The sequence below is a fragment of the Meleagris gallopavo genome, chromosome 5 (assembly GCF_905368555.1).
Source record: "Meleagris gallopavo chromosome 5, MGAL_WU_HG_1.1, whole genome shotgun sequence".
NCBI lineage: Eukaryota > Metazoa > Chordata > Aves > Galliformes > Phasianidae > Meleagris > Meleagris gallopavo.
In genome coordinates this window covers 38,001,704-38,028,897 of record NC_139408.1, presented here as the reverse complement: position 1 = coordinate 38,028,897, position 27,194 = coordinate 38,001,704, and the positions used below count along the sequence as shown (strand labels likewise).

The window sequence follows — 27,194 nt, the reverse complement described above, 5'->3', positions numbered from 1 at the left end:
CAGTCTGTCATAAGAGAGGTGTTCCATCCCTTGGATTGTTTTTGTGGCCCTTCTCTGGATGTGCTCCAACACATTTATGTCTCTCATGCACTGAGGATTCCACATCTGGATGCAGTACTCCAAGTGAGGCCTCACCAGCCCAGAGCAGAGGGGCAGGCTCGCCTCCCTCACCCTGCTGATCACAAGGTAGTTTTTAACCTCAGTTCTTTCAAGGATTGGAACTGGTCTCAAAATTCAGGACAGATTTTAGCTGGGCTTCTCTAAGCTAACACAAAGCTTCTTACCATTTGCTCATCCTCTTTTGCAGCCCAGGCAGCATTCTGGAACTGGTCACCAGCATCCTTCATCAATCGCAGCTGAACATGCTGTAGATAGGCAGAGAAAGCCCTACGAGCCTGCACTTTGCTGTGGACCAAGAGAATCACAGTCAGCTACTCAGAGTAGTAGTGGAAAGAATTACAGGGGAGTATATTCAGCAAGAACCTTGCAGGTGCAAAAACGTTGACTCTAAAGGGAAAGAGAATCACTTCACCTTACCAGTATTTCCAAGGAGACCTTCAGTTCACAAAGATAGAGCACACAGTTCCACAGATTCAAGAGACAGAAGATGCCCTCTGATTTCTAAGACCACTTCAAAAAATTGAATCCTCTCCTTGCCTTTTCATAGCCATTGCAACTCTCTTCCAAAAGTCAGTATCACAAACACCAGTAAAACTGTATTTTTAAGCCCAGTTCAAGGCTCTCCTGGACCTTCATCTTCACAAGCATTTTGAACACAACAACAGACCATAAATTAAAGAGCTTAGCATCACTGCCAGAATTCTAACAAAGGCCATGCAATTCCCATTGGAAGTGACAGAATTAAATCTATGAAAGTAAGCTTTTCCCCTGCTGATGCAAGGACAAAGGCCAGATTTCATTGAGCAAGGCACCACTGACTAAATAAGAAACATCAGCAAAATCTGCTGTGCAGCTGGCTGAGCATGTTGGGAAGCTGTGAGCCACAAATTGAGGAGAATACCAGGGCGAGACAAGGAGGGACATTGATTTTTATTCCTTCACAATAGCAGTCACTTTAGCATATGCATCTAATGTTGCAAGAAAAATTGCTGAAAACTTTACTTTTTCTGCTCAGTGTCATCTTGGCCTAAACTCTCTCCTCCAACAGCCTGTTCCCTCAGTCTATTCTTCCTCGTAGTTTCCTCCAGCGCCACCATAAACTGTCACTTGCACTGCCAAGCACAGTTTCTCCTTTCATTTTGTAAAAACGGCTTTAGTGTCAGTGCTGATTCCCCTTCTATTACAGGCAATGTCAATCTTTTCTAAAAAATTATCACATTTCATCTTAAAAAAGAAAAAATAATAATCTCACAATCATGAGGTTTTTCAAATCACTACTTTTCTGAAATGGTATTCCAGATCTCATGGTTTCAATAATTAGGAACCTTCTATTACTGTGCAGCCTAGCTTCATTCATGGACAGCTTTGATTTGCTTTTTCTTTCTCCAGCATTATCCTATGGGCTGGTTTCTTTTGGATGAACAGGCCTAGTTTCTTTTGGATGAAAACATCATTACTTCAGCTCTCTGGCCTGTTCACCCCACAGCAAAGCTTTTATCAATGACAGATCAGATGGGGCCAAGCCCAGCACAATCCTGGAACATGAGGTCACTACAAGCCTTACAACTTCTGTGGGGGGAAATCCCAACATCATTGGGTGCTGAGCAAGATTCTGCCAGGAACAGCAGACAGAGCTGACATTCTTGGCAGAAGTCAGTTCTATATATAGGTAGATGACATTATTGCTATACCCATCCTCAAAAACATTTTAGAATCTTCTGTCATAATAGCAAATGTTCTTGCCAGAAGAAAACCTCAAAACAATTCCCAAATTCATTTGATAATTCATAAATCCTCCCAGAAATTAATCTAAGAAGGGAGATACAAGCAATATTTTTTTTCCTCTACCTTTGGACACTTTTCGCACAACACAATATTTCTTATATCTGTGTAGGAGGGTTTTTCATTTTCTAGATGTATGAGCACTCCTTGTTTTTCTTAACCATCTGCAAATAGTCACTTTTATCAAGTGAATTTAAGGGGAAGATCACTCTTCTAAACATCTTGTAGGACCCAGACTTATTTTTCTATACAATTTCCTCCAGTACCACCATTCTTTTTCAAGCAGCTGAGTCATCCATCTGAACAGTCTGCTCCACAGTCATGCTCAGCAGCAGGCAATAAGACGTATCAGTAACTTATTGCTCTCAAATGACCTTTTGTCTTGCTCTCAGGAGGTGCAGACTCTGAACATCATAGACTGCTGTTAGAGATAAAAATTTCATCATCCAAAATATAAGCACAAAGAGAAAACTATATTTTTATGGTGAGGTAGCACTGAGGTGTACTTTCCCAATCTTTCTTGAATGGCTTAACATATAAAAACTGCAATTTCTTTGGAAATGCAGAGAATGAAAACACACATTTTACAATTCAATAGCAAGCATCTTGTATTAAGACAAAAGCATTTTAGAAGCCCAAGTTGACTGAAAGTACAACTTATGTCATCATATTAAAGAACAGCAATGAATGCTACGGTTCATGCTTTACACTAATCAAACAGGTCAGACACTTAGGTAAACTGTCAATCTTTGCAACCATCTCCTTTCTGTGTCAACTATTTACTAAGACAGTTACACGGACAAAAATGCAGGCCTTTTAACCACAGTCTCCTCTAATCTCCTCACTCTCGTTCATAGTGAGGCAAGTAAATCTATATTCTCAAAATTTTGATAGTAGCTGACAGTCAAACGCAAAGCAATATGCAGAAATCTCTCACCTTAGATTTCCATTTTTCTTAAGAATCTGCAGCAAGTTAAACTGAGACTTTGAGTCTGTCTTTTCAAGAAATGGCCCTCCTTCATTTCTTGTTTTCTTGTCAAGTTTTTCTGTCAACCTCTCCTTACTAGAGGTTTTCTCTGGGTCTGAGAGCTTTGGCTTGCTTTTCAACTGGCTGTTCGAAAGGGAGCCAAGAGTTCCACCTTGTTCTTCATCTTCACCTGCCGCCCCCTCTTCCTCTTCACCTTCTGTGTCCGTGAGGGACAGCTTTGTTGGTTGTGATGTCCCTGTAGAGAAGAAATAATCTATTCTGTGATCAAGCCATGGGCACTACCCTACTATAAATATGCTTAGGTTTATTTCTGAACACTTCTGCCAGAAGGAGAAAACATCATTTTAGAACAGCATGATAACTATTTCTGCCCTTTATTATTCCTTCTGGCTTTCCATTTACGTATCAAACAGCTAAAGATCTTAACTTCACAAAATGAGAAATAAAAGAAAGGCAGTTTCCTATGCTTCATCCTGACTTTTTGGCAGGTTTTGAGTTCGCATATATGATCAATTTCTGGATTTTTGTGTATCATAAAAAACAAAGCTAAAAACTCTTAACTTTAATGTGTGCCAGTAAAGATCACATATTTTAATATAGCTCCATTAGTCATCACGTAACACACAGCCTCTCCCATGGCAATCAGTATCAGGTAGCTACTAGAAAGAGTTAGATAAAGGCTTAAGGAACAGTCACTTATAAAGATCATTCCCCTCTGTATCCTTTTAAGTTTTTCTCACATTGGCTTAAATAAAAAGCATTTCTCTCTTTCCAAATGCTTAGAGGTGGTTCAAGTGTAGCAAATCTAGTCTGGAAGGTCCCAAGTTTTCATCTGTCTCTGAACAGCTGGAGGATTATGGAGACCCATACATAGTGTAAAGTGCAACTACAAGCTAATGTTCAAGAAAATACTGATTACGTTTAATCAGATATGTAGAGATATTAATAGTGGGAATGGAATTCTTAGAATTATAAAATGGTTGGAGTTGAAAGGAACCTTTAAAGATCATCTAGTTCCAAAATTCCAACATGGCAGGGACACCTGCAACTAAATCAGGTTGCTCAAATTCCCATCCAGCCTGACCTCCAACACGTCTAGGGAAGGGGCATCCACAACCTCTGAGCAACCCGTTCCAGTTTCTAACCACCCTCATGGTAAGGAATTTCATCATTATATTTAACCTAAACCTACCTGCTCTTAGTTTAAAACCATTATCCCTTGTTCTAGCACAACACAGTGTGGGTAAAGGTCTCTCCTCATCTTTTTTATACGTCTCCTTAGTAATTGAAAGGCCCTATAAGGTCTCCTTGGAGCCTTCTCTCCTGTAGGCTGAACAACTGCAACTCTCTCAGCCTCTCTTCACAGGAGATCTGTTGCATCCCCCTGATCAATTTCACAACCCTAACCATTTTCTTGACACTAAGAAGGCAGGAAGCCTAGAAGAATAATGAAGTGAAAATTAACTCATGAAATAAAAACATCAACCCCTGAATTACCTTAGGGACTACAACAGCTAGAACAACCAACCCCATTCACACAGATTTCAAATAAGAAAAACTCGTGTTTTTTGGGACTTGATATTCATCTAACAGTCTCACGGTGCATACCTGATAACCTTGTTTGTGCTGCTCTAGCTTTGGTACGACATCGCCGGTGCTTCCTTAACTCCAGTGAAACAAGCTTTCTCTCATAAAAGAGAGAATGAGAGTCTACAGCTTCCAGATTCATATCCAGCCTCCCATTAAGATCTTCTCTGGAAAGTATAAAGAGAGACCTACTTAAATACTCTTTATATTTCTCTCTCTAATAGTACAAAGAAACTTGGCAGATTAAATTTCTTCAAGAAATGGTTTTCTTGACAGAGGGCAAAAACAATTACTACCAGTCCAGATCTGCTCCATTTAAAGCTTACAAAAGTTCAGAGCAAATCTTTCAAGTATTTCACAGAACATCAGCTCTCAAAAGCCCCAGACTCATCTATCTACTGTCATGCTTTCACAGCTCAGCAGCATCTCTCCAATATACAGCAGCTCAAAGCACAATTAGTAAGGAAAACTGAATTGAACAGTATGAGTACAAAACAAAGAAGGGGGGAATTCAAAGAGAGCACATGGACCTGAACCCTGTCTTCAGAACCTTTTATGTAGACAGCTTCTTCTTCATTATTATGTCAGAGACAAGAATTTTAACTAACATAGTTTGGGTGAAAATGGACAGTCTTTCTACAAATTCAGCAAAGGAGAAGGATTTCAGATTCTTTAAGAGAAACAAACATGCTAACTTTCTACCAGTGCAGAAAGATCCAGCAAAATGTTCTTTATAATGTAAGTGTGAATATCCGCAGAAAATTTCCATTGTTCCATTTACCTTTTGGAATTAACAAAGTAAATATATATATAAAGTTCTGAAACTTCATATATTATGGAATCTTTTAAGAGAGCTCACATACTGTGCTCAACTTTACGGCAGAAATGCCAGAATAGCAAGCCTAAGAGGATTGATCTTAAGGTCCAGTGCAACAAAAACGTAAATTCTTCTGATGTTGGGACGCGGTTTCCTTATTGGATTTACTTAATGAAGTTATCTAAGGTGTGAGCAACACAATTCTTTCTTATTCTGATTGGTTTGGAGTCAAATAGGTGTTGATCCAGGACTTAGAAAGCAAAGCTATGGAAATCTAAATTTAGAATAAACTCTAAAAACTCAAATTATTTAAGAAGCATTTACCGAGATCGTCCAGTGAAAAAGTCTCCTTTCATCTTGTCCCTAAAAAGGGAACAAGGGCAAAAATCACCCTTCATTCTTGATCAGCATCTCTATTTAAAAGCCTCAAAAATCTTTCATATATAAAACAAAAAGACCAAATTCATAGAATTTCTTCTTAATCCTATCTTAAAGGAGGATAAAAGGCTCTAAAAGAGGAATTGTGAGCAGATATTCTAAAAATAATGCTTAAATTGTTCTAACTCAAATGGGAGATGTCATTGCTTACCAGTAATATCTAGAAACATCCCTGAAATTACACAGCAAAGTATCTTACAGTGCAGTCTTACCTTTCTTCTGTAGTAACTTTACTGCAGAACTCAGATAAGAAAAACTGTGGAAGAGGATGGATGCTAAACACACAATGAAAGTGCGTAGAGCTCTCAACTGAAGTTCAACTAGCAGCATGAATCAAAGCATAGCCCAAGGAAAGAGGCATCAAATCATGTTTGCATATGTCAAGAGAGAGGGATACTAAACCTCTGGAGTAAATTTTCAGTGTTCACATGAGGGAAGTTCTGATAGGAGTTTAAATTCAAAACAAAAGGTAAACAAGGACCACCTATAATCTCTTCATGAAGAAACATACATGCTTGAAGGTTTTACGCGTCTAGAGTCATCTCTTTCCTACTCCCATGCCTTTTATGAATTAGCCTTTTTACCCTTGGATTTAGAACTCAGACATGTAAGAATAAGAAAAATCTCCACAATAACCAGCACACTAGAAAAGTGATGTACAACTATTACTACCCTTTATAAATCACAGATAGATGTTTATAACATTGGATAAGTGAACAGTCAATGTTTTTCATGTTGTGTCCTCTGTCTCCCTCCCAAACTCAAAACCATTCTACCTGTCTTGAAACAGACGTGTAGCCAGCATGTAGTTCATTGATGTCTTGTACTCTAAAAAGGATCTAGAAAACAAAATACAGGATGTATCAAGGCAGAGCTCATCATACTGAAAGACATTATATAGAAAAAAAGTAATCTATAAAAAAATCCCAGAACAAGTTGATTGAGACAACATGCTATACCACAACAGAAAAGAGGACATGAGGAGAGCTATCAACCCTTAGATGAAGTTCCTGATGAGGCAAGAGGCATGAAGAAGCACTGTACACTGGAAAGAAGAAAAAAAAAAAAAAAAAAAGCATAATATAGTATCACTCATTCCTATGTAGAGTTTATGGCCCAATGAGAAAGCACACAGGTACACAGTATATGCAGCTGCAGGATATAAAAGCAGATAGCAGCAATAAGTTATTTAAAGAGAAGACATTTTTATTCTGATAGAAAAGCAGTATCAGTATCTATGAAACAACGTTTAATAGCCTTCTATAAGGTGCAATTAGAGAAAGTAGCAATAATAAACAGTAATTCTACCAAAACCCTCAGTACACTCCTGACAGCTGACCACATTAAACTACATGCACATAACACAGAATATTCCTCATCACAAAGCATCAGTGTAACACTGAGACGTCCTAATGGATTTTGATACTTACCCATAAAGGTCCCATGTTAACGGGGTAGGGAATATGCGGATGAAACCTCCTCTCCGTTCATTCTCATCTCTCACTCTACGAAGAACTTTTATCTTGGGATAAAAATTAAAAAAAGAAAAAATATATAGCCAGCAAAATAGATGCAGTGGAAAAAGAACCCTGGAAAAATCCCTCAACTTCAGAGCATAAAAATGATATCACTGCAGTCCTTGGGGTGAGCTGGGAATGTATGACATACATCCTTAGGCATTTTTATCTTGTGTTTAAATTCCAAAGGAATCTACCGTGGCTGGGTTCATATCATGTATGCTTGGCACAACTGAGGGCAAGGGGCAACTCCAAGAGCAGTTCTGTTTCCAAAAAAATTGTACTTCTATCATACTTTTCATACACGTCCACTTGCTCTTTGCTGAGCAAGTTATCCCACACATGGTGGGAAAGCCAGGGTAAACAAAAGATATTTAATAGCCTACTTACCTCTTCCATGGAGAGACCTAGCACAGAGCTTCCTTGCCTTCCTGTTGCTTTTTCCCTCCCTGAGGACATGAAGTTTTTCATTTCAGCATCACTGGCAGAAAGAGGACGGGTACGCTGCAGAGACACGGTGCAAATACAAATCTTTCCCTTCCTCTCACAAATTTCTTAATTTTTTTAAGTTACATTAAAACCTCCAGGACTCAATTTCCAGCAGAATCTACAGTCTAAAAGACTACAGCCAAAATTCAAGCTCCTGTAGTCCACTCTTTAAAGAATCTACACCCTAGTGGGTACCAAGTGTGAGTATTCATATTCCTAGTTTTCAGCAAAGCAGGACAATTCAGACATTACTGCCAGTATTCGCATCCCTAGCCCATTCAGGGAAAGCATGAGACATACCCAAAAGTACCAAAGTCAGGATTCACACCCTCAGCCCCGAGCCCAGAAAGATCCATGCGCAAAGGATAATAAAGTTGGCGTCACATTCATAGTCCCCCCAAAAACACTGGGGTTCACACGTCAGTGGTATTAGGAACATGATTCTCTGTCCCTGTTCTGTATTCCTAGCATGGCAACACAATTACAATTCGCTGATGAGATAAAATTGAAGGAAAGCCTAGCTTATTCTTATGCATATGTAAATACAAAATGTAAATTCACATATGTATGTAAATTGAAAGAAAAGCGATGAGAAGAGTTGCAGAAAATAAATAATTTCCAAGATAAATCAATCTGATGAATTGTAACAAAGAACAGGAATTCAAAATATCTCCAGATTAGTAGGATTATATGCAGGGTGCTCTGAAAGTAAGGCTTCTTACTTCCATGGAAACCACAACAGATTCAAAGCATACAAGAACTCCATTTGGTAGAGCAGATTCTTAGCTGCAAAACACTATTTTTCAACATAGTCACAGCCATTAGATACACTTTTTTTTTTTAAAACCAGCAATGAACAAGAGGCTGCTTGCCGCTTTTGTAAACATCTGCACCAGCAGAGGTTACCCACTTTCACTGCTGCCACTGCTGAAATGCACCACCAATAGCCCCATTGTGCTCACATCCACTGTTTGGTCTCTATAAACCTTCAACAAGCATTGATAAATGTCAGTGGGAGCCATTTTTCCCTTGTGGAAGAACTCAGTTCCACATCTTTGCTTCATCCACATTTCTACGTCAGACACCATTTTGTCAGACTGCTCCTCTGCTGCCACCAGTCATGCAGCAAGGTTCAACCTCTACTGCCATACCACCAACATCTGCTTCTGATGTTCTGGGCCAATGTCATAAAACAGGAGGCATTACTTTCAGAGCAGCCCTTGTACAATCTTAAAATTCCAGCAAGACTGAAATCTTTGAACAGATTCTGAAGTACATTTTAAGCTTGTCTTAGGCCAATTTCAGATGTAATGCTTCTGGAGATTAAAAAAAAAGCATTAAAAGTTCAGCTCAGAAAGTCTCATGCCTTTATATAAAATTCAAACTATCCCTTAGCAGTACACCAAACAAAGAATGTAATAGAGAGGTTCTTATTTTAGAAAGAAGTTAAAAACATGACTGAAAGCTTAACTGGGAAAAGTCCAATGGAATAACCCATACTGCTAAGCTAGAAATCAGACTCATGGCAACACCGGATTTCATTTTTATTTGTAAGAACCACTTGAACCAGAATTGAATTCCAGTCTCACTTCATTATAAATTGCAAGTGGCTGTTCAGAATTCACAGATGAAACAACCACAACAGCAACAAACATTGTGCTAGAACAGGTTATGCTCTGCAGTGACAGGCAGAGAAAATTTCAAAGAAAATTGACATTGCCATTTTTTCTGAAATATGTTGTTAATCCTAATGGAAACTGGCTAAATAGAACAAGAGAGAATGAGACAATCTGGATGAGAGGGGGAGGTAACAAAAGTATTTGTAAAAGAAATAAAAATGTCAGTACTCAAACCTCAAACATGTTTGACTGATGCTCTTAGACTAATACCCTCCCACTTAAGGCCATCTCTCTTCATAGAACTTTCCTCTAAGCCAAAAGCACAGCTCTACAACTTTGCTTCAGTAACTTCCTCCTTTAATGCAGGACTCTCCTATAGCACAGAAATGCCTCCAACTACACAAAATTCTTGCTTTTGACCCAGCTTATCTTTAGCAGTGTAGATAAATCCAACCACTTTGATTTAATCTCCAAATTCTGCAAGCATCTCTAGTTCCCACATCATGATTTTCATTATACTAATCACTGACAGCATTTGGCACAAAGATCTTTCCTATTCTCTGTGAAACCTCATTATTCAGTCAGACGTTTTTCTCCCAGTCTTATCTTTTCTCATAGCCTCAGCTAAACTTACACTGAATGACCTAAAATGGCAGCCCATGGAACAAATTTGGATCTCAAGACAATTCCATCTGTGCTACCTTCCTTCCTGCTGGGAAATCACAGAAAATTAGAATGAATCATCACTATTCTGCTAGCTCATGAAGCCCAGCAGTAAAATAATGCCTACCAAGTCCCCACACAGCCTATTGTAGACTATTGTACAAGGTAATGCCCAAAATGGCATTCTTTACATTGGTGAAGGAAGCTGAATCAAGTCAAGTACTTACCAGTCTGGTGTTTGTTGGCTGGGACTGTGCAGACACAGGACGCTGCAAGAAACACACAAAGAGGAAAAATAAAGCCTTGTATTCTTCAAAACACTACCATCCTTGCCTGCACTGCAGAGGAGCAGTGAGTGCCCTAAAGCAAACAAGTATAAATGAAGTCCAGAAAAACAGCTAACAGCTTTTATCACTTTGTTTCAGATCACGCTCACGTCCACCACAAAAACATCCCACCCCGTTCCAGAATACAGCACTAATCCTAATTCAGACATTCTCAACAATCATTAACAATGCATCTGGACATATGCATAATTTCCAACAGCACACACATACATAAAAATGAACTCTTTAAATGGATGAATTCAACTCTCAAGATCAAAATTCATGTTTTTGTAAGATAAGAGCTACCTAGAGGAAAATATCTATTAGCTATTTATTGAGAAGAAACAGATGCTGCCAAGCAGAGCTGTTAACAGAATGGATAGAGAAAAAAAATAGTAAAAATCCTGACATTCCAGAAGCTATCTCACTTAAGTATCCACACATTATTCCAATTTTTGTGGAGAAACAAGATGTTACTTAACATTCCAGTACATATGCAGAAACATGATCAGAATGTCAAAAAGTACCTAATATTACTTAAGGATTCATTTGGCATCAGGTCTACAAGCAAGACCAGTTTGAGGGCAGAAATATGACTGAAAAAGAGCTATTATCATAGGAGCTTAGATTCTTCTTGCCTTTGGTGGTATTCAGGTTGCTTTTTTCCTCTCTCGTGCTCAAAGGTGTAAGAAAGGATTCTCAAGAGATGTATGTATCATTCGTAGTTGTGCTACTGCTGAGTTTGTTTCTATAGTTGGTCTATACAAAACATGCCAGTGTTCATTTATTGCATACAATTAATTGAAATGGTTTCAGTCCAAATCAACAAGTTACAATGGAAACCATTCAACTGTTGGTCTCTCTTGAGGAAGAAAAGCTCAGACAAATCAAAAGAATTGCACAAGAAATCTGCAGTCTGGTAAAACTCATGAAACATTAGTCACTGTAACCATCTTATGATCCAGAACACTAGTATCAGGCTTTCTTACCCAGGAAGTGATTTTTCTGACTATTAAAGATGGCCTATGCAAACAATTACAACTCAGAAATCCTGAAGGAATTTTAAAAAATAATATAAAGTAGTCTTTGCAAGCAAGAGTAGGTACAGAAGTATAAAAGATTCAACAATCTGAGATAAAACATATGTCAAGAGCAGTCCACAATATTCTTGAAGCACAGAAAGATCTACAGATCTAATTACTCACAGGATTTCCACCTCAGTTCTTAAAGCAGAAAGCTATTCCCAGTAAGCACAGGTGAAGCAGACAAATGTCCCAAAAGAAAATTTAGACTTATCTTGTGATCGCTGCTCTACCATATGAATCTTTGCATATTTCAACTGTCCAGGCCTGAAGAGCCATTTGTAGCCCTCAAGCAAAATTAATCTATAAAACTTAAAACCTCCTGAAAATTCAATGCTTTCTAACAGCTCGATTTTCTAAGACTATAGCACTTTGTTTCAGATAAAAGATTTCAAGTAATCATGATCTGTTACAGTTACTGTAAGAGGGACAGTCACTTCCTTCTTTCAGAATGGTTCTTTCTTTATCTGACATACCTGCCTGCATAGAGAGCACTTTTATGGTGAGAGGTATCCATAAAACTGACCTTAGAAGATTCGGACTCAGACAGGTTGAGCCAGGTGCTCAAATGTCACCTCACCAACTATTCAAACGTCTCCTTAGTGACTCAAAATTTCAAGTTCTTCAAGAAGTAAAGTGCTACAATTTTTGTAAGTTTTCCCATTACTGAAATGGGCAGTGTACTGGTAATCTGTCAATGACTGAAAATGACTTTTTATTTCCTAACCTGAGCTCAAATTAAACAGCCATTCTGCATGTATCTCATAGGACAACATACATCAGCTGCAGAGAACATCAGGATAGACTTTTTGCCTACTTTCCTTATAAGAAATTCACATGAAAATTCGAAGGAGATGGGAAAATCTCCCTGCTTCTTGTGGTTGCTACATATCTCACAGATATATTCTGGCACCCACATGGGTGCTCTTCACCATTATAGTGCTCAGAAAGTGCTATCTCACTAGAAAAGGTAATAGACAATCACAGAAAGGCACATGAGGTGGCTTTCCAAGGATCCAAAGGAAAGGAAAGGAGAAATTCCACAATTATATGGGTAAGAAGTTTTAAATTTCAAATGCAAAACCTCTTTCTGTCAAGAAGGAGGTCTTAGAAGACATTCCTAAAGCTCTAGGATTCTGGAAGCTTGTTGCTCACAATAAAATGAAAATGGCTACGCAGCCGTAGCTCACCTGCATTTTGAGGCTTTTCTGTAGTTCTACTGGAAATCCAGATAACCCCAACTACTGAAATGGTGTGAGTTGAAAGGCACCTAAAATATTATCTAGTTTCAACACCCTTTCTAGGAGCAGGGACACCTTCCACTAGATCACATTGCCCGGAGCCTCATCCAGCCTGGCCTTGAAGACGTCCAGGGATGGGACATCCACAGATTCTCCAGGCAGCCTGTGCCAGTGCCTCATCACTCTCATCGTGAAGAATTTCTTCCTAATGACTTATCTGAATCTACCCTCTTTTACGGTTATCCGTACCATTATCCTTTGTCGTTTGTTACACTCCCTAATAGTCTCTACCCTCAATTTTTCACCTTTTAGCCAAATTCAATGAGAATTACTTTACTGCTACCTTCCTCAGCTCTGGCATGTTGAAGTCATTTACCTGCAGCTTCTGGTATGGATTTCTCCTGACAGACTCAGATGAATGATAAACAGTCCGGCTTGACCGCTGGCCTGGATCTTGACATACAAAGCCTGTGGGGATCAGGATATCAGTGAGAGCTTATAGACAGGTAAGCTCTGAAACACAAACCTAGCTTTCCTGCTAATAGTCACACTCTGTACATACATAAACTTCTTGTCACTGCTTAAGTATCAAAAAGGATGCCTCTTTTTATGCCTAGCATTGTATAATTCCAATCTTTGCACATCACATTGCGCATTGCACTTCTGGAAAAAAAAAAAAGCTCACTCCAGAAACAACTACTTAAATCAGTAAGTTGGGCTGCTGATCACACACAGGCTCCCTCCCTCAAACAGCTGAACAATCTACTTGATGACAATTCTATCGCTTCTAGCAATAGAGGTAGGTTGCTTAAGTAACTGAACCAAGATGTACTATGAATGCCTAAAGGTGCTGTGCACTAAAAAGTCACGCAGTGTTCACAGTCTTGGCTCCATTTCTACAGAGCATAAACAGAACTCACACGTTCAACCTCAAAGTACACATATACTGATTCTGAGTACTAAACAAAAGCCAATTGCTTAAGACAAAAAGAGTATGTCTTAAAATATCCAAGTTTCGACTCTTAATGTTGCCTGAACACAAACAACTAGATTATTTACATGCTAAAGCTGAAATATTATCCACGTATAACTTCCCAGTGCTAAACACAGTGGTTCTCCCTAACTAGGATGTTCCTCTATTATGGTCATCTAATACCTAACATGCTTTCTAGCATGCAGCTCATTAACACAATTTTTATCATTTTGAGATGAGGTAAAGATTCAAGAAGCTCTTTGTTACACTCACCTACAAGGGTGAACATATCTGAGAGCATGCTTGCTTTGATCTTGAGGTCCAAAGGTGCATCACTACCCCACATACAACAGAGAACAAGCAGAATTATTTGTCTGGTATTCAATCAGAGAAATACATCAGTAGAAAAGATCCACTGTGGTAAAATTTCTTTGCATTAGATTCTTAACATAGATGTAATCAATATGCAAGGAGGCTCACACACATTAGATAACCACCAAACGGCAATAGAGTCACCTATTTCTGTTTATAAATACATCTATCGATTTTTTAAAGTTTACACAGCTTTTGTCTTCCAATGCAGAAATGTCCAATCTTATTTTAGTTCTGCTTATGCTACATTTCATAGAATAAATGTTTCTGTCAGAATTCTCAAAAAAAAAAAAAAAGACAGCAATCTATGCCTTTTCCATGTAAAATCATTATCAGATGGGTTAGCTCTGATGCATGGAAAAATCAATTAGTGAAGGTGAAAGATATGAACAGATCAGATAGGAGACAAGTGATACATATCCATAGATATGTAAAATTCAGATTAGACAAATGATGTTAGATTTCTTGGGAAGCAGAAAAATCAACCACTTTTTACAGTACAGTGAGAGACAGTGACAACTTGGAGAAAAAGACTGGCAATCATAAAGCAAGGCAAATGATGCATACATGAGTTAGAGTTTTAAAATGTAAAAATAATCCACTGTGTACATATGAGCACAGACCAACAGGCCTGGAAATTAAATACAGTGGCACCTTAAACTAAATGGGTACTGTGGAAGCTTCATTTGAATATAAAAGTCAGAGTAAGGGCCAAGACAGCACTCATATTTTGGTTTTCATATTTGGATTTCAGTGGAAGAATACTAGCCCAAAAATGCAACCCCAAGAATACATCTACATACACAAGTCTCATAATGTATACACTCTGCATATGCATATGGGAATTCGTCTGCATACACAAGTCTCACAATGGCTGAACTCTGCTTTGACTCCAAAATCTTAAAGTACATGCTTGGCCAAACAGATTGAAGTCCCACACAATAGTCTGGAGAGCTTCAAGTTTTTTTCTATGATGGGAGATTATGAAGTGTTAACAACAATGATGGACTGTAGAGGAGAAAGAATTAAAAAGAAAATGGAATCCCAACTGGGTTCTTTCAAAACCTTTTGCTGCAGTGAGTTTATTTCTGCAAAGGGAAAAGCAAATAACTGTTCCGTCAGCTGTTAGCAGTGGAACAAATACATCACAGACCTCAGGAAATCATGTTGTCCTAGGAGCACAAGTTGCAAGGCTGGCCATCTTCAGCAACAGACAACAGCCTCAGCCTGGAAATCACTTACCAGGCCAGTGATGGGGATAGGTTCACTTCCAACAGCCAGGGCTTGAGAGTATCATCAATAAGGACATCAAAGCCATACAGCTCTGAAAACATAGCAAGCATTGTAAATTTACATTACAGCACCTTTAAACATCTAGAAAAATTCAACATTAGTTTATATCGGGTCACTTCTATCTACATCATTTATGTGAAATCCAGCTAACTCTCTGGGCTGAATAAGTAACATTTCAAAAGTAGGAAGTTTCACTGCCTCAGAATTCAAATTAAATGTACTCTGTAAAGAAAAGAGAAAAGCAGAAAATGAGTCTAGGAAAATGTTATATAGAAAAATGAACTCTCTGCCATCCACAAAATTCAGGTCATGCAGAATTTGTTTTTACACAGAGTTTACACAGGGCTTTTTTCACTGGGCCCCAGAAACAACAGAACTTATCATCCCCACATTCATTGTTCCAGTCAGCTACAGAAAATTGTATCTTTCGAGCATCAGCATCTTTCCAGTTCTTCCTGTATGTTTCTCTGCAGTATCCTCACAAGTATAAAAGGGTGTTCTCCTCTGCAGCTCCACCAACATGGATTACCTCCCACAACTCTTTATCTATTTGACAGTTCCCCACTTTATAGTAAATCACTGTAGGAATATTAGCTTCTAAAATGTCTTTCTCCTTCATAACATATTACATCTGCTAGATGTGTTCTGTGCAGGTCATAACGAAGCCAGCTTCCCTTTCCAAGATGGATTTTACTGCTTTGTTCTATACACAAAATCTCTCTAGTTTGGACTGAGTTGCAAGAAGACAAAGACAACTGTAAATCAGAAATTGGCACTAATGCAATTTTCTCTTCCAGCATTAAAAAACATATTTAATGACTGCGTGCAACTTATGCACATTTCTTCAAAACACCATGGAACAGGGTATTGGCAGAGAAGAAGGATTTCCATGGAATCAACTGGTTCCCTAGTGCCTGAAGTGGAAGCTGAAGAATTTATTTGCCATGCTGCTTCCCTTAAATTCTGCTCCTGGCCTTTTGTCGCCTGCCTGATGCTCATGTTGGTTCCAGGGAGCTGGACTGCCTGACAAGATCTTCCTCAGCGGAGATCTGGATGAGAGCTCAAGTAGCTTATGATAGGAAGATAAAGAGCTACAGGGAGGGACTTGGAAGAGGAAGAAACGGCAGTAGGATTTGAGAGTGTTGCCTGCTCACTCTTCTAGACACCGTAGCCAGAGAGTGAGTAGAAAGCAAAACAGCAGAGTTAAGGAGTTGGTTCATTCCAAAGAAATGAGGCTGAATCTACATTTGGCTCTTTTGCTCCCTAGACTGGAAAGGCTGCATTGTAGGAAAAAGGAGGAGGTTGGGATTATGGGAGTAAACATTAACAAAGCATTCTGCCCAAAAGAAACCTCTGATGTTTTTAATACATTATTTCAAAAGACAATTCCAGGTTTAGTGAAGACCTGTGACTATTACTGCACGGTAAATTCCAGTGGACAGGCAGCTAGCTCATGCCCAAGACAGAGAAGCAATGAGTGGGCCTATGACAGCTGCTGGCCTGCAACCTCTCAGCCCCAGTCAGGAAGCAAAGCATTTTGTTTTGATTAGCTTACACTTCTTTCACTGCTGGCCATTCCCTCCCTCAAAGGACCTTTGCTACCAATCTAGCTTCCTCTGTCTTTGTCATTCTATTTCACACCTTTCTCCCTTCCAAATCACTTTCTTTTTAATCCTCCTTGTTTCCCACCCCAGTAAGTCCTAATTACTCACTCACTCAATCCACTGTTACAAATACATACAAGGATACCTTTTTTGACCTTGGCCAATCCTGACTAAACCGCTGCTGGTATTCCATTCCCTTGTGAGTACTGGTTTACCAGGACAGTAGGATCCTCAGGGCAACGCCACTGGCTTCATTTCATTGATAAACACAAGTATCTAATGTCACATGCAATGCCTTAGAGTCTCCTAGTTAGACTGCACAGCCACTCCACAATGGCTAAAGTCTCCTAAGCCATATCTGCAATGCCTAGACAGATGTGTTTGCTATTTTAGGGCATCAGTAGCAAATTATCATCCACATTCTGACAAATGTATCAGGTCCCCATACTGGGCATAGCACAAAGGGTTCTCAACTCTGGCTGAGATTAGTTAAGAAGATTAATTACCTATATTCCCAATTATAGTAATGTCTCCTTGGCATTGTTTCACATGTGGAAAATGCACAACCTAGATCAAAAACAAAAGTAGTACCCTCTCACTATGAAATTCAAAATTATCTGTAGGCAAGCAAAAAAATGTAGAATCACATAAACATAGCAAAGGCCAGAAGTATACCCTCTGAAATTACCAGTTTCAGCAAGACTGACACTTTCTTCTGAGTGAAGAAAAAGGCCAAAAGAGCCATTGCTGCACCAAGCTGCAGTAACAGTAGGTTTACAACAACTCATGTTGCACCACTGTTCTTATTAAGAGGAAAGAAGGGAAGAAACTATGATATCAAGTTTCCACAGTGCCTTCTCTTGCTCCACTTACCTCGCTACTATGATCCACAAAAATGTTTCATCCTTTCAGTTTGCTAAATTAAAATTATATCAAGAAGTACTGGCTATTGCCAAAATTCAGCAGGAACAGCCTCTATCCTCTCATTCCCATTAAGAGAAATCACTGCTACCAGAGCATCCCAATCCTCCCAAGAGAAGTGCTAGCTTTAGACTGGAGTCTAAGAGCAAACAGTTCAGTCAGAGATGTTTATTTTTTAGTCTTTAATGAATATCATTATTTAAAGAATAAGAGGAAGGCTTGATACATTTTCTCAAGCTTTTGGTTCTAGTAAACTACCATATAGTCAAAGTTTGGCTTATATTCCTGCCAAAGACTGCACTGGTTCTCCCTTTTAGAAAATATTCCCAAAGAGTTCACTATTCTCTGTTAAGTCTAGCAACCAAGTCACAAGTAATAGCTTGCAGAGCAAACAATGTTTTCATGATTTTGCATAGAATAAACTCAACTGCTAGAAGGTCACTGTAATTCTGGTCCTTGTTCTCAACTCACTCACTAGGGAAAAAGCAGCAGCTTTATTGCAGGGGAGGTTTTCAGCAATTGAATGGAGGCAACCTGAAGTTTGGAAGTGACACATACACACCGAAAAAAGTTGCAGAGTATGCAACTCTTCTGCTTTTGCAACAAAGACACACTGTCTCATTTTAAACGAGCACATCTGCAAAGACACTCCTACTGATTTTCAGATGAGCTCTGGATTCTAAATCATCAATCCATTAAAGACCACTTACAGCTACAAAGTGACAAGTAAGGAGAACAGGGCTGGGACAGACTAGCTCCTACTGAGCTATCACTAGAAGACCTACTGCTCAAATGTTTCTTACCATTTAGTTGCAAGTTGATAGTTTCAGTCAAATTTGAAGATACACATATACTACAAAAACAACCTTAGTACATTATAATTAGCATTAGGAGACCCATCCAGGATGGTACAATACTCCTGAGACTGATGGGAGGCAGAAGATGCTGAGGACAATCTTCTTCAGATTCAAAATGGCATCTTTACATACTGGCTTTACAGCAAAGACTGGTAGCAAGGAAATAAAAGTAGAATGGATTAAGCTTCTCAGAAAAAGAATACATGTGAGGAATAGTTGTTCTGCTTTGGCTTTGTCATATATCTTAATCCAGTTTCAAAGATGAAAACATATGCATGTGGTATATGTAAGGCTGACCTAAGCTTCCAGGCAGGGACTTTCCTAGAGTAATGTCAAGCAAGCATGCACAGAAATTCCTTAATAATCTCAAATTTTCATATCCTTCAAAATTCTTCAAAGATCAGGCCAGCACCATTCAATACTAAAAGTTGTTAGCACTCTCCCAAACAGATTAATTGCTACTGTTAGGAAAACTAAGAGTTCACAAACAACGGTAATGTAGATGGTTGAAGACTGATGATTAAAAATGAATAAAGACTTTTTAAGTAGTTAGCTCACCACAGAAGTAGCACAATGATTTGCCTGCTCTATCTTATCTTGATATAAATGAGATCAGAAGCATAAGTCTGATCAATTTAGCCTTAGGACAAAGTAGAGGCTAAACAGGACATCCAGTGCCTTGCTGGGATCGAGAAACATGTACATTACCCTACCCTGCCTTGCCTTCTTGATTGCACAAGCGCTCAACAGTGTCACTGCTGAGTTGACCACAGCTGGGAATGAAACAGGGGACTTAATGTTTTGGTGCTCCAGGCTCATATGGCACTACACAGGATGCTGATACAAGTAAATCAATCCTGCACTCAGCTGCCTCCATTTCATCCACCACTAAACAATCTTACATAGTTTTCAAATTGCCTGAAAGCAGTTTGCACTGTCTTTTCTAGTCCACCCAGAAGTGCCTACACCGGAAGAGAACAAAGCAGTCTTTAATCTGCTTGAGCACATGTATCCCCATTGCACCTCCTGTTCACACTGATATATCATGTCTTTCAAAGTCAGTGCAAAATCCCGTTTTTACTTGAAGAAGGTTCCACCAGTAACCAATAACTCAACTGGTTAAGATTTTTTACCTGCAGCTTAATTTTAAATAAGAGGAAAAAAAAAAAAAAAGAGTGCTGAGTTCACATTGTTATTACCAATGCACGAAGAAGGCTGCAAGGAAGCCATGTGGTACTTCACAACTTTATGATGCAATTCAGAGGAACAAAACTACTGAGCACCCAAAGTCCTTAGAGAACCAATTATTAGTAGAGTGCAGCTAACAGCTCACACTACATGGCTAAAAGAGAACTCACTACAATCTTTCTGCAAATATTCAGCAGCACACCACTTTGACGTTAGAAAGAGAATCATTCTGACCTACCACTCTCACTTTCTAGACAAGCAAGGGTAGCTGGAACCATACAGACTGTCTCACCAGTCTTGTTTTAGAGCATGAAGAAGCCACGAATGGAATCTCTTCCCTTAAATCTAAAAGATAAGTATATCACATTACAAGTTTATTGCAGGAGTGAAGCACCACAGCAGAAGATCTAAATTATTACAGAAATAAAGTGAAAAGCCTAATCTAAGCAAATTAAGTACTTATGATACAATTTTTTTATCAGGAAGGTGGTAACTGTGCTGGAGTCCTATCTCCCACAACAGCATTACAAGTACTGGAATAAAATACACATCAAGTTACTCATGTTTATCGATAATATTTTGAAATAAGGCCTACCTCTGTATCTGTACTTCAGATACATGTTTTATAAGTGTGAGGTATTCTTTAAATTACCAGTCTCTCTCAGGACACACATGCAGTTTCATTGTTTGCAGCCCAGAGGAAAATAAAAGGCTCCTGGGAGCCTCTGCATGCTAACTTGAAATCTTCATTCCCAGTTTTCTTCCTCATGTTAACAGCTACTAATTCAGCCTTTCTGAACATTTCCAGCTAGAACAACTGCCTTTTTGTTTGTTTTTTTCAACGCAGTCAAAAATGGCACAAACAAAGTGACAGAGGGATGAAGAAAAAGCCATACAGCATGACAAGGGAAGCTCAAATCCTTGGGACAAGGACCACCACTTAATTGCGAGGGAAGGTGGCAGAAAGTGTAGAGCTCTGGAAATGCTTCAGGCTCCCTAGGGAAGCAGCGTGGCTCCTACTTAAGCTCTCTTTCCTGGGAAGCTCTAAATTTATGTTTACATTGAAACAAATGGAACAAAACAGTTTATTTGTGGGGGAGCATCTGAGAGGGTGGTTAGTGCAGCCCTGGGGAGGCAGCAGGAAGTGGGATAACCTCAGAGCCAGGCCCAGCAGAAAGTACATGAGGAACATGAATTTCCACATACACAGCTCACTGGAGTCTAGAGACAAAACAGAGAGGAATATAAGAGGGGAAAGAAAAAAAAAAAGAGGTAGTTAAGACAGTTCTTTGTTGTTTGTATCTTGTTTTTTAATCTAGCTGTTGATGTTTCTGGAATAGATTCTAGAGAATCTATTACTTCACTAAAAAGACTACCTAACTCAAGTCCCCATGTATGCTAAAGCTCTTCAACTTTGAACAAAAGCATCAGAGCTACTTTGGGGAAGCTAAGGAGAGAGAGGTAACTTAGCCGGTCACTAACATATCAGCCACGTGTCCTCCTTGGATTTTCACCACCCCTAAGAATCCAAAGATGACAAGATTTATATTAGAGTGTAGAAAGCTATACAACAGTAAATACCCAAGTGCAATGCAAAGACCACACAAATGGAATTACCTGTCACAGCTAGTTTAAACATAAGGTGCAACAGCTAAACATAGAAACTGAAACATTCTAGAGTCTTCTCCTCTGCCCCAAGACTGCTCCCTTGTGTGTGCATCTGCGTGAGCCGAGGGCAGCTAAGAGCAGGAGGAGGCCTCTTCAGGGAAGGTTGGGAAGCAGCCACTGGAAAGCAGGAGAAGGCACACTGTGGTACCAGCCGCTGCTTTCTGGACCTTTTCCCAGCATCTGCTGCCAGCGAGTTCTCAAAGCCCTTTGCCAGCACATAGTTCTGCATCCAGCTACTGCCAGAAATAGGCTTTGACGCCGCCCTGCGGAACTCTCACACAAGTACAAGCCCAGAAGCATTACCACCACTGTCATTCCAGGAACTGCATTACACATCTCTTCCTTAGCCATCAGACCCCTGTAGGACTATAAATCAGAACTATATCGAGCCATCTAGCCCAACAGAAAGTATTAAGTGCTCTGAAGGGATATTTAATTATCCGTAGCCATCCCTTGCAAGGAAGGGCTAGTGAGTCAGTTATTTCAACTTTCCACCACTTCTCCAGTTGCCTTTCAAATCACTTTTCATCATCCTCTTTTTTAGTATGAGACTCTCATGAATGACGCTGGCACAGTGGCAATTGCGATTCAACAACCTCTGGCCCCAGAGGCCCATAGTGAGCTGAAAAACAGAATCAGGCTCCCTTGCAATAGGAAATGCAAGCACTGGAAAGATGCAAGTTTCAAACAACAGTCAAAAACCAATCAACACAGATGTCCCCAGTTCCTTACCAAAGCAGCTGCCACGATGTGAAAGAAAAGTTTTACAAGCTGTAGCAATGGCCAGCTCGGCAGAAACTACAGTCTTGATAATCAGGTCTTCCACACTGGCCATCAGTGCTGAACAGAGGGAAGAAGGGGAAAAAAACAAAAGTACACTGTGAAGCAACACACCATATCTAGAAAAACATGAGTATTTAGACATACAGACAGATACCTTTGTGAACCAAAGTTCATGAGAGCATATGAATGACAAAGCAATCTTTGGAAATCCATGCAAGCAGTAACATACATGCATACATAAGCTACTGCAAAAATGGTCACAAGTGAGTATGATACAAGAGTGTAAGTACAATGCAAGTAAACAGAAACATGTGGCAAGCACATCAGCACAAGTCAGCTGGAGTCTGATCATTGCTCTCTCAGGATATTAGGAAAGATTAAGCAAGAGTGTATTAGCAAGGTAAGCCTTTAAACCACAGCCACTAAAGTACAAAATATTTTTTTGTTGTGGACTTCCATGTAATACATGTTCCATGATATTGCACCTTCCTCTAAAGCAGCTGTTCCAGACTATGACTTACAAATTTCTTCAAAATGATACAACTATTGGCAGCTCCCAGTCCTACCTATAACCTGCAGCTTCAGTTACAAAGCTCTCTCCAGCTCTTGTATAAGCCCACAAACAGAGCTCAGAAATAGGAAGCAGAGTTGAAACAGGGAGCAAAAGGCAGGCAAAGATGCACATTAGATACAGACCTGGATCCTACACTCAATTTGGGATCAATCATGCAACAGAAAGAACATAGTTTCTGTTTTCAAGGACAAACAACAGAGGAGTGAGGGGGGGGGAAGGAGCAAACATTAGAGTCCTAGTCTGACAATCCATAAGGATGATAGCATAACCTCTCTCACCACTCAAAGGAAACACAAGCAAACACATCAAAACCTCCAGCAAACTCACGCAAACATTTGGAAATCCCTGTCCCAAAAAACATCCAGTACCAATCACTTGACTAAAGAGTTTGATTTAGACATACAATTACTATTTTTTGTGTTTAGCTGATGACATACAGGGACCTGAATGAGCATGCAAGCAAATTCAGATGTCAGCTTCTATGTCACAGGAAGCCTAAGTGGAAGCAACAAAGCATGGGAATGTAAGTGCACATAAACATCTCAGAGCACAAAAAACTTGCCAGCCCAGGCAGAATCAGCACTCTCCAGCCAGAGTTCTGCCTTCCTATGACCAGAACCAGATACATCAGAGAAAGGTGCAAGTAGTTTTGTAACAAGAGTTACAGAGCAGCCTGCTCATATTGCTGAGCATTTTACTTAAGAGCACATCTTTTACATGAAGAGGGCAGTGGAACAGGACTTATCAATATTAAGAACTACATCTACAGAGCTGACTGAAAATGTATGGTATATGGTATAAGTAATTGGACAGCCACGCAGACACGTGATGGGGAAAAAGTCTACTTCCATCTGAACGCCAGATTCAAGCCCCTTCCTACACCATCTAAGTCTTCCCTGGCAGCAGTCGCAGGATGGGCACAGCTGCTATCAGTAGTGTAACTGATGGCTCAGTATCACAGGTAATTTATCACTTAAAGGATATACCTGGATTCTGCTCTGCATATGCATTTACTCCCAGCAGACCTGGCAAAGGTGGGGAAGAGGGAGCAACTTTATATGAAACACAGACTGAAATGAAAACACTCAGCAAAAACCTGAGCCATGGAAAGATGACACCACATCCAAGAGTCATTCAAACTGGCACAGCTCTCCAGAGGTTGGTCACTCATCAGACTGAACAGGCCATGGGAGCAGGAGAGGGAGGGAGGCTTTTAGAAGGGATGGAATGACCTTAAGAAACGGGAAATGTAGGTAAAAATATTAAGAAACATACCCTGTGAAAAGCTCAGAATACTATTTGCAAAAGGGAAGGAGACAGGCCTTACCTCTGGGGATAGGACTCATCTCTAGAGATAGAGAATAAGTGCACAACTGTAGTGAGAAGGCTGTAAGGAACAACGCTTCCCTCCACCCTGCTCTGATGCTAAATGGGATTCATTATGGCTCTTCCCTGACTTCTTACGATTCGCACTTGTGGGATGATTAAGATCTAATGAAGGAATAAAACAATACAATCTCTACTGACCTGCAGTGTCTCTCCCCTCTTGTTTTAAGTACCTCAGCATTGCGCTCATGCTCCACTTATTTCCATAATCTTCCACTTCAGGATCATCACAGCTAAAATAAACAAGTTAAGTTTACACCAATGGCATAACTGAGGACTGGTACCAACCTTAGACCGAGGTAAGCTGACCCAGCTTCTAGAAATTAAGTTCCATTTTTCAAGTACCTGACATAATCTCCACTCTTCTTGTTGACACTGTAGTTGGTCAGATGCATAAATTGGTTTTTAATGTTCTTAGATGTCTGGTCATACCTCACAGTTGCAAACCTGAAAAGAGGGAAAGGATTTATAGTGTTTCTAGAATGAGCAATACGCTTGCTAAATACAATCTATTACACAGACCATTTGACTCCAGCATCTAGGGAGAGGATGTAAGCAACCTGACTTCATCAAATCCAACCTCTCCTGACCAAAATAAAATAAAATACACTTTAGGGTCACATTCAGACACATTTCATTTATTTTTCAGTGTCTTACAGCAGGGAGTTCAATTTATTCTCTTGGGAGTTTTCCAGACCTATATGTGCTAGACACATTTTTTTCTTGGCTGCTTCAATTCAGGCCACTTAGCTTTAGCACCACAGCCCCTACAATTTCACATTGGGAGATACCATGAATGTGTAATATCCACCAGTCCTGGGAAATGCATACACACATACAACAGGTATGCTATACGTGCATATTACAGCTAATATTCCCTGAAGTCTCTTACAAACACAGTTGAGTTCTTCTGTACTCCACAGATGCCTTAGGAAAGGTTGATCACGGGAATAGATTTCTATCACTGCTGACTGTAAATCCTACAACTGTCAATTCTCTTTCTCAAGAATAAGTAAGGAAACGAGAGACAGAACCTGCAGGCCAGATCAATTTGCCCAACAAGGCAGCACCTACTCCAGGGTGTTGGGGACTATGCAATCCTTTCATATCCCAAAGATGTCATCTGACTTGAGCAGAAGGAAAGGACAAATGGACTGCAATCAGGAGCAAGTCAGAATCAGAGAAGTCACTGCTATCTCATTCAGCTCGTTAGTCTGAACCCTGTTACAGTCAGCAGTACTACAGTTTAAGCAGCCTGTTTTTCTATTGATATCAGTGGTGACTTTCTAATTAAAAGGCATTAATTACCTGTACTGCAACCAAGTAATCCATTAACACCCTCTTAGCCATATCTTGTCATCAGAGATGTTTGCACTGAAATGAACCAAAGAACTGATCCAACTGAAAAAGACAGGTTTTAGCTGGAGAGATTGCTTTTTATTTATTTTTTATTTTGCTTTTGTTCTGGGAGTGAAGAAGTAGAGAGAACAGTAGACATATAACTACAAATGGAGTCAGTCAGAATTTTTTTTTCAGTACCCGTATTCTCTTTGCTCAGCTACTCAGATTCACTTTATCTGCACTTGCAAAAGAGTGAAGAGTGTCTGTCACTGCACAGCATGTCACCTAAAAACAGCCTTTTTGCGCCGAGCTGTTAACAAATCAGATCAGTTCACCACGCAGAAAGGCTTGGGGTAAAAGAACACAGGGGACAGCAGTAGCCCCGAATGTGTACAGGAGTAAGGCACAAAATTGCACTCAACCTTATGAAAAGCATGCTTGTTTAGGAAGAAGTTGACGGAACGTTGAAACAATAGATGTGTCTTGGGGAGGGAAAGAAGCTTCCCACAACCAAGCTCTAGTACAGCTGCCCAGGCTACTCCTCCATCATAGCTCATATTGTGCAGCCAAAGGGGAACTGATCACATACCTCTATCAGGAAAAGGTCAACAGGAAAATCCAAATAGCACCAGGAAGAGTGCAGAACTGTTTCTTCTGACGGCTACGCCAGTTTAAAGCATTTAAAATTGCATCTTGGACAGAAGAAACAGTTCTAAACACGTAGTTGCACAATCAGCCTTTGTCAGTCTAAGGATATACTGCACCTAAAAGCTCAGTGCCTGCTCACATGCATGTTCCAGCCATTCTCCTTGATTCATTTCACAAATTGTGCAGCCACAGGCAAGTCAGATAAGTTCACAGATCTAACTGACAGAACACTTGAGCAAATATAGAAGGATACCAATTAACTTTCAATCAGATACAGACGCACTTTCTTCTGGGTATGATAAAGGAGGCTGTTAGGCTCTACAGTCAGAACACAGAGCAGCGTCTTCACTTTAAGATCAGCCACTGATTAACTTGAAATAAAACAAATATTAAGCAGAGGATAATACCATTTGTGGCCACATTGGTAACATTCTAGAACCACATGGACCTGCCATCAAGTGCAACAAAATAATTTTCTTATCCTTTATGCCACTATTTCCTTTTTCACAATATACTTTCAGCCTCAGATTTTTGATAAAATACTTTAAACAAAAGCTCAAGAACAGAATCAGGCCATTTGACTGGCAGAACTATCAAAAAGAAAAAAAACAATCAACAATCCCACATACCCCAAATTCTCAGCTGACCAAAAATAAATCAATAAATAAAAGCCCATCCAAAACAACAACAAAAATCCCATGCCTCCATCTTCTTCATTCCAGCTGTTCTCCTATACTACTATAGTTTAAGAAGTTAATATCTCAGAAGAGATAAAGGGAAGAAGATAAGATAAAGTGGAAGTAAAACATATGCTACACTAAGAGTAGCAAGAGTGAAAGAAAGCACCAAGCCAGAAGACCAAGTCATTTCCAAGAGAGGAACAGTGTATTTGATGAACCCTTGAAGCAGGAAAAGGA

General features: G+C 39.6%; 1 protein-coding gene across 8 annotated transcripts in view; it reads right to left on the bottom strand.

The window, feature by feature from the left end:
- TTLL5 (tubulin tyrosine ligase like 5) overlaps positions 1 to 27,194 on the bottom strand; it is a 121,634-nt gene that overhangs the window by 75,076 nt on the left and 19,364 nt on the right. For 6 of the 8 annotated variants that reach the window (XR_014883661.1, XR_014883662.1, XR_014883663.1 and 3 more), the window contains exons 10-23: positions 24,634 to 24,735; positions 24,430 to 24,521; positions 22,278 to 22,385; positions 15,257 to 15,338; positions 13,916 to 13,977; positions 13,046 to 13,137; positions 10,248 to 10,289; positions 7,640 to 7,753; positions 7,163 to 7,254; positions 6,509 to 6,571; positions 5,619 to 5,657; positions 4,499 to 4,644; positions 2,840 to 3,125; positions 285 to 405 (exon numbers count right to left, since the gene is read on the bottom strand). Coding sequence is in view for 5 of the 8 variants with exons in the window: in XM_085225344.1 (XP_085081470.1) it covers positions 285 to 405; positions 2,840 to 3,125; positions 4,499 to 4,644; positions 5,619 to 5,657; positions 6,509 to 6,571; positions 7,163 to 7,254; positions 7,640 to 7,753; positions 10,248 to 10,289; positions 13,046 to 13,137; positions 13,916 to 13,977; positions 15,257 to 15,338; positions 22,278 to 22,385; positions 24,430 to 24,521; positions 24,634 to 24,735 (1,441 nt within the window). In the remaining 3 variants the exon portion in view is untranslated. The remainder of the gene's footprint in view (positions 1 to 284; positions 406 to 2,839; positions 3,126 to 4,498; positions 4,645 to 5,618; positions 5,658 to 6,508; positions 6,572 to 7,162; positions 7,255 to 7,639; positions 7,754 to 10,247; positions 10,290 to 13,045; positions 13,138 to 13,915; positions 13,978 to 15,256; positions 15,339 to 22,277; positions 22,386 to 24,429; positions 24,522 to 24,633; positions 24,736 to 27,194) is intronic. The other 2 variants (XM_085225341.1, XM_085225343.1) reach the window with 2 other exon arrangements.